General features: G+C 40.9%; 1 protein-coding gene across 4 annotated transcripts in view; it reads right to left on the reverse strand.

The window, feature by feature from the left end:
* Positions 1–11,046, reverse strand: part of ITGA2 (integrin subunit alpha 2) — a 126,005-nt gene extending 114,959 nt beyond the window's left edge. For 2 of the 4 annotated variants that reach the window (XM_016953318.4, XM_526928.8), the window contains exon 1: positions 10,817–11,044. In XM_016953318.4, coding sequence (XP_016808807.1) covers positions 10,817–10,880 — 64 coding nt within the window. In that variant the 5' untranslated portion in view covers positions 10,881–11,044. Of the gene's footprint in view, positions 1–10,816 lie in introns of all 4 variants that reach the window. The other 2 variants (XM_009449170.5, XM_016953319.4) reach the window with 2 other exon arrangements.
* Positions 11,047–13,439: the final 2,393 nt, after the last annotated feature.

Raw genomic sequence — 13,439 nt, forward strand, 5'->3', positions numbered from 1 at the left:
ATTTTAATATCAATCAATGTAATTTTCCACATTAATAAAGAAGAAAAATTTATGTAATCACCAATAGATGCAGAAAAATATTTATAAAATTAATACTCAATTGTCACTTTAAAAAATCTCTTAGCAATCTGGTGATGAAGGAGAACTGTGTGATAAAAATACTATACTATTTACTGTACAGTGGTGAAAACAAAAGAACTATATCTATGTGCAACATATAGATTAATCTCATAAATGCAATGTTAAAAAATTCAAAAACAAAATAATATGTATTGCATAATTGTGTGTGTGTATACTTAAAATCTAGCAAAATTAAACCCTTGAGTGTAGATGGTATATTTAACTAGTAGGAGTATAAATGAAAGCAAGGAAATCATTGCTAAAAAAATAAGACTAGAGAAATGGATTTGTGATTGGAAAACAACATATAGGGGACTTCTGGGATCCTGGAAATCTTTTATTTTTATTTTTTTATCTGAGTTGTGCTTACACAACATTTCAAAAAATTATGTGTTAAGCTGTGTTGGGAGACATGCTTCCATGGAGATCTAACACACCTACATATCTGCTGAGTATGCCTGAGATGCAAGACCCTGATGACTGTTTACCATAGCATTTCTCAGGGATGTCTTTGCAGTGAGCAGCTTTGAAGAATGAGGTAACATCTCCCTGTGGGACAAAGAACAGGCTTTCTGACTTGCTACAAAACAGCAGATTCACCATGCTCAGTGTTCCTTTTCTGTAATGCAACTTACTGCATGTTTAGGCATCTATCTGGGCCCTCTGTGTTGCCCCTCTGTGTCTTGGTGGGCAAAGGGTATCAACACAGATATGCTGATCAAGTTACTTGCTGTGCAATGAGTAATAAAGACCTTTGTCTCTTACCCAGAAGTTTCATGTCTTGTGGCAGCATCCGTGAAATAGTAACAAACAAAATTACTAATTCTAAGTAGAGTAAAATGAAACCCAAGCCCTAAAAAGCTGTACATTTACCTTTTATGCATTTGTCTACATGTATGTTACATTTTACAATAAATAAAAGTTTTAAAATTTACTGTATTTGAATTTTGATTTTTTTTCTTTTTTAATATATCATTTTCTGAGTGCTTACTATGAGCCAGGCTCCTGAAATACAATGATAAATAGGACAGAAGGTAATCTTAAAGAATGTATTCAGTGGGAGAGAGAGTCAAGCTGAAGATAAATCATGGTGTTGCTTTATGAGAACAGAAAAGGGGAACAGAAAAGAGTTTGGGGAAAAAATGATATCTGTACTGTCCTAGTACTTTCATTAATCCTGTTACTTGTCAACAGAGCTATCCTAGTTAGACATGTTATGAAAAAGGAAAAACATTTTAAAAGCAAACAAACTCTGTCAAAGAAGTGAAAACAAATTTATCAACTAAAGGAATATTTTAGCAAATTCAGATACACTTACAAATAGAATTATTTTTGCATATACTAATTGGAAAGAAGTAGAAATTTTTCAGCTTGGCCTTCATTCAGAAAGTGTGTCTTTAATCCCATTACAGTAGCTGTCATACATGGCTCATAGATTCATCACTCATTGAATAAAATGGTGCCAAGAACCCTTGATACAAGTGAAGATGATATGGGCCTGTCTTCTCAGCTTGCAGTCTGTAAGAACAATAGCCAAGTTCTGAAAGGGTTATTGAAATAGAATGTAACATTGCTATGGAAGGGTCCAAGTGAGGAGTGATACCTAAATTGAATTAGAAGATTGGCAGGGTTCCTAGGGTGCATGAACCTCAGTGAAATTAAGATTTAAACGATGCACAGAATGGAGGCTGGGGCTAAAGAGTATTCCAGAAAGAGAGAGAGGACATGAAAAAAGGCAGGAGCTCATGGGACTTTGCCTTTTTTGTTTGTTTGTTTTTTGGGTTTCTTTTTTGAGACAGCGTCTGGCTCTGTCACCTAGGCTGAAGTGCAGTGGCACCAATCTTGGCTCACTGCAACCTCCGCCTCCCAGGTTCAAGCAATTCTCCTGCCTCAGCCTCTCGAGTAGCTGGGATTACAGGAACCTGCCACCACACCTGGCTAATTTTTTTGTATTTTTAGTAGAGACAGGGTTTCACCATGTTGGCCAAGCTGGTCTTGAACTCCTGACCTCAGCCCCCCAAAGTGCTGGGATTACAGGCATGAGCCACTGCACTCGGTCTGGGCCTTCACTTTTAAAAAGAGTTAAGGTGATAGCTCAATTGAACCATAGCAAAAAAAATAATAAAATGACACTAATATATTATAGGCAGATTATTTGAGGGGCAAAAATTAAATGCTGTGTAATAATAAAGGCATTTCTTAATTACCATGACTACTTCCATAAATTTTTAATCATTTTTCAATGTGGCATTAGATTTTCTCATTAGGGCTATTTATTACATTTTTATACTGAAAAAATAATAAAGATGACATAAAAGTGCCCCAATTTCCAAGGCTAAGTTTTTCCTTCCCCTCCTCCACCATAGAACACTAAGTCAATTATTTTGAAATATCTATTTTTATGCACCAGCATTCAGAATATGGTTTAGAAGAGGTTATGAAATCCAGGATGGTTTGGGGTCTCTATTCTAACAAGCATCTAAGAAGCTGTTGGCTAAAGGACTTGAAGGCAACTGGTAAACAATTTGGAATAGAGTTGTCTGACTGAACTGACCCGAAGCCAGCTTGTGTTCAGTCTGCATTTCTACATGGTATCCATGGAAATGAGATCAGGCCTGCACAAAGACAAACAAAGGCCACCTTCAAATGAATCCGGGAGAATGACAACTGCCAATGTTCAAGGCGTCCATCAGTGCAATAGCTTTGCTCATGCCTTTCAAAACACAATGAAGTAATCTCTTGCACTGACAATACAGTGATTCTTTTATTTCCATTGCTCTGTTTTATTTCCATTTTTTGAACACTCTTTTATTTCCATTGCTCTGTTTAAACATTAACTTCATTTTTATACAGAAAGCCTTTCAGTGGTCAGGAGTTATATATGGCTTCTGTAGCAAAAACTGTCTCTAGACACTTTAAACTAATAAATGGAAGAATTTCAGTCACCTTTTCAGAACAAGATAATAATGCAGGAATCTTTGCTGACGGAATTGCAAAGTTTTCTGTTACCTATTTGGGCAACAGAACAGACAAGTCTCTCAAAGGAAGTAAAATATATTTGAAAACCATTAACTGTCCCAACAGTCTATGGAGATGAAAACATTAGCCAAATATGCAGTTCAAGTTTATACTGGTTCTAAAATGTAAATTACGTGTTCAAGAGTTAGCAGGCATAGACTGGATAAAACACTTGAATATAAGCACTTTAATTATGACTAACAAAATTAAGAATAGACATCAACTTCTTTTCTAATTTATGATTCAATGAAAATGTTTTGAAATGCTTTGAAAACAACACTAAGTTACAGGGCAAAAAGCTTTCACATTTTACTAGCAAAATCTTTCAGAGACAACACTATTTCTCTGTGATATATGAGACTGTTATTTCTAACAAGATTATTTTGGGGATCTTTATTAAACTAGATAGAAATAAGGAATTGAAGGCTTAACTGGAGAAACATAAATCTATATTTCTAAAAGAACTTGTTTGTTTTTTAGGAAATCTGACTAAAGCACTGATATTAATTCTGCCACTGGAATTGGAGTGTTATATATTACATGCCCTAAAAACAGCTTATTAATCATAACTGCATTAGTGTGAAAAGTATGTTTGAAACCAAAATGTATACATGGGCTCATCAATCTAAGCAGCCACTCTGGAGGATGGGAGGTACCTTTTTCCATACCTCTGCTTTCTTTCCCTCTTTGCATACCTGGATCAACTTCACACCTTTCCCTGATTAGTTAATATCCTCTCTATTTCATAGCCCAGGGTCTGCTTTGCCTACCTTCCCATGATCACCTGCAGCTTCTAAGCAGGGGCTCCTTTCTGCCAGAGCTGTTACTGGTGCTGGACACCTAACTCTCTTCCTCTCCTTTCTCTCTGATAATATCCTTTGTATAGTCATCAAAGCTCCTCCCCTTCCCTCAGTTTCTCTTGTGCAATGAATCTCTGCCACATACATATACCTCAATGCAATTTTAAAACATTACAAGTGTACCATGCAGCACCATAAGTAACAGAAATAAAAAATCTCCTTATAATAATTTTTATGCAAGCCTTTCCCATGTTTGCTTAAAGGCAGCTGCTCCCATTTTACCTCTCTTGCTACTCTCTCCTCCCTTTTACTATCATACCAAACTTTCTCACACTCTCTACATTTCCTCATCTTCCATTACTCCTCCGGCCGCTCTGTTCTGATTTCTCTTTTTTCACTCCATGTAGACTGCCCTTCAAGACTATCAACTTGCTTGACTTCTTTGAAGAAGTTTACCCTATTCACTACCTCTTCCTTCTCCAAATAGTTCTGTGCTACCCCAGTTCTTGCAGTTGTCTTTCTACTTCTCCAGCTGTTCCTACTCTCTCCCTTCACATTTCCTCTTCCTCACCTGACCCTCTGAAGCAGTTCCTTGAGCCATGGCCAAAGCCCTCTTCTAGTCCCTTTGCCTGACTCATCTTGTTAATGTCCTGTCTTCAGTTATTCTCTAGGTGCCAGTGACTCCTAAATCTCTATCCCCATCTTACTTTCTTGCCTGTTCCTAACGCCACTACATATAACTATTTGCTAATTAGACATATACATCCAGGTGTACATCCAGATGTCTCAAACTCAATCTGTTGACCTGAACTGATCATCTTTTTCCTCCAACTTGCTCTCCTTCAGCACTGCTTATCTCAGTGAATGGCACAAAATCAACTGACTTGTCCATATCAGAAACCTAAGCATCAGCCTTATCTTCTCCCTCTCTCTCCACCTCCATAGTAAATCGATCATCAAATCCTGTTCATTCTTCTTCTTTAATGCCTTTCCAATAAATCCTCCAGTCTCTTTCCCTACTGCCACTATCTGAGTTTTTACCACCATCATCTCACAACTGGTCTCCTAAACTAAAACTAAAGCCCCCTAAATGATCTTGGTGCTTTCCACCTGGCCTCCATCCAACCCACTCTCCTCATCTGATCATGTCACTCCCCTGCTCAAGGCCCTTCAAGACCTTTCTACTGTTCTCAGGATAAAACCCCTGCTCTATATCATGATTTACAAGGCCCTTCAAGGTCTGGTGGCTGCAACTCAGCTTTCACTCTCTGGGAACAACTTGAATACCACATTGTGGGCATAAGGACCTTCTGTTTTCATTGCGTCAGTATTCTATTCAAGAACCTAAACATCTGCCCCAGGAACTAGGAGACGAGTCCTATTGCTAGTTATGTTGCTTGCTTTTCTAGTATCACTTACATCCATTTTAAAAGGTAGAAACTGTACTCCAGGATCTCTGAGGTTCTTCATGGCAGATCTAAACTGTAATGATTCTTACCTGTTTCCACGAAGACATCTCAGGAGGCTCGACACTTCAATGTATCACAATGATATCTTTCCATCCTCTGAATTCAACATGTTATCTGTACCACTCATTAATTGTGAACACATGACATGTATTATGCTATGGAAACTGATGTTACAGCTCTCTAAGTTATAGAAAATGATATAACCAAGTTTTAAATTATATGAAAATTTTAAAGACACCAAAACATACTATAATCTTAAATTCCAATAATTCAGATGTTCAAAGACAACATCAAAGTCCATTTCTTTCCATAAGGCTAACTCCAGTATACTGGCTTTATCCTTAAGCTAGTTGACATCGCAGTTGCAAGATGGCTGTAGTTGTTCCAAATTTCACATACAAACTTGACAATATTTTCTTTACCAAATATCTCTCTTAGGAATGAAAATTCTTTTCCCATAAGTCACCCAGCAGATCTCATTGGCCAACCTTGCATTACATGCCCATGGCTAAATCAGACACAGCCCAGATGCCTGGGACCAGCCTAATCACCCTTCAGCATCACCTCAATTTTTTAGCTATGCAGAAGAGGATGGTAACTCAATAAATGGACTTCTGCTAGAAAGGAAGATGACAAGGGGCTGAAATTGGTTAAGTATGCTTCAGGGCTGAGACAATTTCCTTTCCCTATGTTTGGACTTTTTTTCCAAATAAACTCCAACCTCTCTCAGCCATGTTTTAAGTTTTCTCTGATTCCACCTTGAGCCTAACACACAGCCTTACATAAAGTAGATACCTTATAAGAATATTATCAAGTATTAGTTTTATGAAATTCACTGTAGCCAGATCAATAAAGCCTCTATGGATCACCTGAAGGGGCATAGGAATCACTGTCATACACAGAGTCTATTGTCTCATGATTTGCAGTGCTAGGATTCTCCCCTGTAGGGAGCCACTCTTCTGTATGTTCTGCTGGTAAATGATTGGTCACTGAACAACTGGAAAAAAAGAACTCCACCCACCTTCCATTTCTTTCACTTGCCAATCAGAGAGGTGATCTTTCATGGTTTCTCTTGTTTTATGCTGTGCTAAATCTTTTAGTAATATCCCAAGCTGAGCAGTGTTGGTAGTCAAGACTTATGGCTTTAGTGGTAGAATTTATGTGATGCCTGGACACTTTTGGCCCCAAATATTTTCCCCATTCTTCCTGAAATTCTTGACTTTATACACATTGACTGAACATGTGTCTTTATTTTGCTGAATGTCTAAAATTACATCATGAGAAGCTCATCTCTTTACATTAACAAGCTTCTACCTTTTAATATCTCCAGGGCTGTCAGCACATGAAGACAGGGAGTAGTCATCATCCACTTTGGAAGGAATTTAACTGACACAGCCGCTCACAGCCGCTAACTCTTAATGTTGAAATCTACCTGTCTTGGTGATCATCCCACAAGGTGGTATGGGGTAGGTAACACTGGAATTTTAATCTTAGGAAAGTGGGGAGGCAGTGATGATATTTAAGCAATCACTTCCAAACCAGACCATATATCAGAAATATATGAGCCATTGTAAATACTGAATCCTAAACCCCAGTCCATAAATTTAAGTCAAACAGTGGCTCAGGACCTAGTATTAAGAGAGCAAAGCTTAGCTGAGGTTGGGCAGGTATAACTGCTAAGCCTTAGGGGAGCAAGGTTACTTTATCAGAGGGCGGCCTAAGTCCATTAAGGGGCTGAGGATGAGACCAGAGAGGTGGTTTAGGGTGGGACCCAGCAAAGTAGGTTACCTCAAGCTTTCCTTTTTGTTGCAAAAGTAAAAGTTCTCTACTTTATAATTTTGCTTGGGATTGACCCTTCTAGCATTGGATAATGGTCAGTTGCAAAGAGATGAGTGAAAAGGGGTGAAAGCAACAATGCAATGAAGGCAAAGGGAGTATTTGGAAAATATTTTCACACTAAATATGGTATGATCAGGTGTAGTCATAACAAAGAATGGTGTATATAGATGGCTTTAGAGTGTGTACATGTGTGGGCATGTGTGTGGTGTGTGTGTGTGAATGTGTATTTGTGTTCAGGAAAGCGTACAGTAAAGAAAAGATTGGATAGGTAGAATGTACCTTTTTATGACATGCCAAGAAATTGGCACTTTACCCTACCTGAGATGGGGAGCCACTAACATTTGAAACAAAGCAGTAATTGGATATGTATAAGTGTCTTAGAAAGATATCATTAGTGAAAATGAAGAGAATGGGTTGGAGAGATAAGAAAAGAAAATCCAGTTTAAAAGTTACATACAGACATAAGATGAGGGACTGACTGGGTGGCAGGAGTTGCATGGATGGGAGGAGAGCCAAGAGAATTTGGAGAGTGGCTGTGAGGTTGAAAACATGGGGACAAATTCCTGGCTTTCATGTTTGTGTGATAATAATACTGCCATTAAACAATGGTAGCCAATAGAGGAGAAAATTCTGGAGGACACGTATTAAATTCAGTTTTGGAAATGTTGAATCTGGCTTACTTACAGACTGTCTAGCTGGAGAAATTTGGTGGCTGACGGAAATACTGATCTGGAACTCAGAAGGGGAGGCTGGCTGGAGATAGTGACTTGTGCAGGGAATGGGCCCAGAGACAATCTGCAGAATGAAGAGGAGGATTCAGGATGAAACTCTGCAAACACCAACAAGGAAAGAGCCTGTGAAGGAGATGACGGGAGAGCAGCGAGGAAAGGAGGAGAAAAACAGGAAGAGAACAGAAGCCAGAAGTACAGGATGTTTCAGGAGGAAATTAAATATCAAAAGAAATATTTTTTTACAATAAGAAAAATTAGAATATTTACAGACTGAGGGGAAGTTACATTAGGAGAGAATTTGAAGACGTGCACTGAAGAGGGATGAGTGCTGGGGCAGGGTTTCAGGGATAGTAAGAAAAGATGTGGTCTAGAACCTGGGTGGAAGGACTATCCTTGACCTGTGAACATATTGGAGAAAATACGTGATGGCCTTCATTTCAAAATTACATTTGCCTTCTGCTAATGGCCTATATTTAGTTTATAGATTATCTAGGCCTCTTATGTTCTCTCTTTTTCATCCTCAGACTGCCCATTTACCATTTTCATGGTATTAAGCACTTAGAAATGAGCAATGAAAGGTGATAAATATAGGACTACACTATGAGTACAGTTTCTTCTTATTCTGGAAAGCAAATTTGAATGTAAGTGTTAAAACAAGATTTGAAGGTGATATGTTTTTAAAGTGGTTTGCATGTATGCTAGAGATGATACAAGATGTCTAAACACACATGTGTTTTATACATATTAACAGGTATATGTATGTATATTATGTATATACAATTGTATATACATAACACAGCATATTGTATACTCAAGGAACAGGTTTTCTCTTAATTTAAGATCATCATAATGAAGCTCTGTCACATACATAGCTTTTAAATTTGAATTTTTGTATGTGATATGATGCAATTGTACATACATATAATTTTATAATAGTTATGTGTGTGTGTGTGTGTAATGATAGTGAATGAGAAATTTTATACAGATAGGGTAATGCCATACAAAATTTTAGATACTACTGAGCTAGAGATTTCACTTATTCATGTTAACCTGGTATACTCATGGTACCAAAAAACGATGCTGCTTCTCCAGGAACCTCAAGTGATATCACAAATGAGAGAGCTTTCTTATGAGGATCTTAAATTAAGAGAAAACCTGTTCCTTGAGTATACAAATGGCTGGAGTAGGAGGAGGGAATAAATGCACAAAACTTTTGCAGACGTTATTTTCGATCATCTCTGCTTGCTTGCCCTGAGGTGTCCTTATTAACTCCAGGTTAAGTCTCTGTTCCTGACTTCACGCCTTGCAGCGCTACATTCCATTAAAGAATTTCTCACTGCTCTTTACATAACAAGCCTCAACACTTCAAAGATAAGAAAATGATGTTATGTTTCCACAGCTTATTTTAATACTGGGTAATTACAGAGAGATGAAAAGCTTGGGTTTATATTTCTATTAGCTCTAGTTGTCTTCCAGAGACTCATTTTCAATGTCAAGTCCAACTTTACCTGAAATCCGTAGATTAGGGTTGGTGGCCCCTCAAAACAACTCATCTGGTTCCCGGAGAAAGTATCTGAAGCACCCAATACAGGTGAGACAGAAAACCTAAGATGCCCATTCTCTGCTGGGGCTGGGGACAGTGGTGCTATTTCTCTCTTATCTCTGACCTGGAGAAAATGCCACCAGGTTGACGTGGACTGGGATTCATTCCTCCACAATAAAGAATAGCAAGTGGCTGAATGTCAGTCTCAAAGGAGGACAGCTTAGGAAATATTTATCTTCTTTGTAAAAAAAAAAAAAAAAAAAAACACACACACACTTTAAAATCAGAGACAACTTTTTTGTTTTGTTTTGATCGCTGTTCAAACTACAATATACAAACGTGTCTCCTTCTCCCTCCAAATAAACTAAAATTCTTAAATTTGACCACACTCTAGCTCTGCCTAATGGTCAGGGAAAAAGTACTCACGCGATGGTCCCACAAAAGCTCTCCACCCCAGCCTTATTTCCTCCTCTTAGTGTAAAAGAACTCAGGAGGTGGGCGGGCCCCACTGCCACAGCACTACAGTTAGAGCGGCTGCTCCGGCTTATTCTCTCATTGCGGCATCTAGGATCCAGAAGTGAAAAGAACTTTTCCTAGCCTAAGTTTACATTCGTCGAATAGACAATGTTACAACAATAAGAGGAAGGCAGAAGGGAAGGAAGAATCCCCCTCTGCCAAGTATTTAAGTGGCGCTTGGTTTATTCCAAGTCCCCCCGGGAAGAAACACAGCGCTTCGTCCTCAAGTAAGAAATAGAGACATTATTCACATCCTTGGGTTGAAAAATAAGCATTTTGGGGCTCGCAGGCTTCTGCAAAGCCAGCAAGCACCGCGCTGGGGAGCTGCAGGCCGCCATCAGCACTGGATTCCGGGTTTCCCTGGTCTCTGGCAGGCGCGGCACCTGTCTGAGCCAGGGGAAGTTGGGCTGCAGGACTCGCGGTCTCCGGGACACCCGCGGATCCCCACACTGTCCATGCCTGAGTGCGTGCGTGTCTCTGTGTGTGTGTGTGTGTGTGCGTGTGTGTACCTAAAACAAAGCACTCACTGAGATGACTTTGGAGGGTGCTTAACAGACAGGGCGAGACGCGCCTAATGGGGACGCAAGGCCTGGGATAGCAGGAAGGGGACGAAGAAGTATCTCTTTCCAAGCAGGTCCTGGTGGCTGGGAGCCCGAGTCCAAGTGGAATCCGAGGGAACACACGGAGCTCGCTCCCTAGTTCCGCCCAATCCCTCCAGCGAGCCCCAGGAAGCCGCGCGGGTCCCTCCTGCAGCCGTTGCAGAGCGAAATCCCCGCTTACCTTGACTGAGCGCTAACACCAGCAGCAGCGGCAGCGGCGCGGCCCCTGTCCGTTCTGGCCCCATCCTGGGTCTGACCGGGGGACCGTAGTTGCGCTGGGTTTGCAGAGGTTTGCAGAGGATACCCTTGGCCGAGGGATACGAGAACCTGCACACTCTAGAAGCTGTCCAGAGGGCTTCTCTCCCCCGCCCGGTGAGAGCAGGGAAAAGTTTCTGGGCAGCTCCTGCAGCGCCGAGGGCCCGCCCCGGCCCGCCCCTCCTGATTCCGCAAACACCGGATCTGCTCCGGCCGCGCCCCGCCCCACCCCGGCCCTGCGGCCCCGCGAGCTGCACCTCGGCTCGTCCACACCCGGGGAACCGCACCTTGGCTCCCGTACAGCGAGCGGCCCAGCCCCGGCAGGCTGGAGGCGGTGGGGATGGGGATGGCGCCCTGGCAGGCTTTCCTGCCCTGGACGGGACGGGTGGGTACATCCGACGGGCAAGCGCCCGCCCTGGCACCACTCCGCCCCCGCAGCCTGTCGCCAGCACGCAGGAGATGCCCCAGTCCCCGGGAGAACGTGGCCCCTCCGCAGCCCTTGGCAGCGCCCGGCTTCTGGCAGCGGGTGCCGAGGGCACTAGCCCTAAACCACAGTGCCTAGGGGCTGCGCGGTGCGTCCCTTTCTCTGTTTTTCCTAAGTGGGTGGAGAAAGGGACAAAAATAAGCGCAGAATGACCAGGTTAGAAACTAACTCATCATGAAAGAAGATCTGCTCACAAGTTATGATTATCCGAGGTGATATTTAAGCAATACCTGCTGCAAGAGCTGTGTGTGTGTGTGTGTGTGTGTGTGTGTGTGTGTGACAGAGAGACAGAGAGAGAGAAATCATCATTACTTCCTCTCCTCCGAGATAATTAAGAGCTGATTTAATGACTGAGTTTAGGAGATTAACTTCAAGGCCAGAGAAAATGCTGAGAGCCCATACATGCACTTGTGACTCTCCCTGTCTACATTACACCGTGACATAGACTGTGACCATTTTCTTCCATTATTTCAGTCTCACATCTGGAAAGAGAACATTCTATATCCGAGATTTTTAGTTAAAAACCTAAGAAATAGGATATTAATTTTTCTTGTCTGAATCTTATGTTTTATCCAAAAGTTTGGCCACAAATTTCCAGCACATTGCTGAAACCAGAATTCTTCCAGTGACTACTTTTGTGAAGGAACCAACTGTTTTCATAAATCAAGCTTAAGGAGTTATGAGTCTAATAATCATCATTATTGTCATCATTCCAGATCTTCATGGAATGCTACTATGAGCTGAATGGGATGCCTGAGATACTGCCTCTAGGAAGCAAAGTGGCTCAAGGTGGGAAGGACTTAATAATTCATAAAAATCAAGCTCTTCTCTTTACTATAGATAGGGCTGATGTGTCACATTGTTAAAGTATTAAATTGGTATGCATCAGATGTTGCTGTTGATGGGTTATGACTAATACCCTTTGAACCCAAATTATATAGTCCCAGGCTCTTTCCTGTTTTCTTATCAGTCACTTACTGGCTGCACTTACTCACCTTGACAAACACCTGAAGGCATTTTTTTCTGAATTGTCTGGGGTACTCACCTGCTTACTAAAACTCCAGCTATCACCTGAGAGCTCTTAGGTGGCTGCTCACTAACCGGTGACACGATTTTGACGCTCCTTACAGACTTTTTGAAGGAAGTCAGCCAGGTTTCAGGGAGATGAGTATCTGTCTGTTTCCTTCTGACTCACTGAAATGTGAGTAAGTGTTTGGAACAGACCTGTGTTTGGGAGGCAGGACACTTCCTTTAATGTGAGACAGGAATTTGTGTTTTATTTCTGGGGGTGGGGGGAAATAACATGCATCCTTCTTGGTTTTTGTTCTTAGAACTGGACAAATTAACATTACACTGGCATGAAGTGCAGAATAAGTCAGGAGCTATGATTTTCCAGAGCCAGGCAAGACTTTTAGAAACAAAGAACAAACTCCTGCCTCACATTAATTTTAAGAGGATAAAGTGTTCCTGAGACAAAGTAGTTTGAGAACCCCTTCCGGGGTGCTCTCCTGCCTAGGTGCAGTTGTGAGGGACACCACATTCAGAGCAGGAAATATGGAAGGTTAAGCTGGGGCTTCTCCAACTCTTTGGTCTCAAGAGCCCTTTACTCGGTAAGTCCTTTAACAAAAAGCCTATTATGTGTGAACATAAATAATGTACCTTTTATGAAAAATAACTATATTTCTCCAAATGAAAGAATCTGGGAGAAGAGTGGCATTGCTTTACATTTTTACTAATATTTTAAATATCTGGCTTAAAAACAGACATTTGGATTCTCACATCTGCTTCTGCATCCAATCTGTTATGGCATGTAGTTTTGGTGAAATTATATTGATTAATCTGGTGTTACACAGATATGGACTTAGAAAAACAGGAGATAATTCTGGATAATCCCCTGATACTACACCAAAACTCAACAAGTGGTAGTTTCTTAAAGTTGCAATGTGGAATCTGAAACCATATCAATGGTTTTTCCTATTCCGTGGCATTAAAATTCATTGATCTGCTGGCCTCTCCCTGTCCCTCTCCCTTTCTCTTCCTGTGAGTGCCCAGTGATGAAGAATAC

This window comes from Pan troglodytes, chromosome 4 (genome assembly GCF_028858775.2).
Source record: "Pan troglodytes isolate AG18354 chromosome 4, NHGRI_mPanTro3-v2.0_pri, whole genome shotgun sequence".
NCBI lineage: Eukaryota > Metazoa > Chordata > Mammalia > Primates > Hominidae > Pan > Pan troglodytes.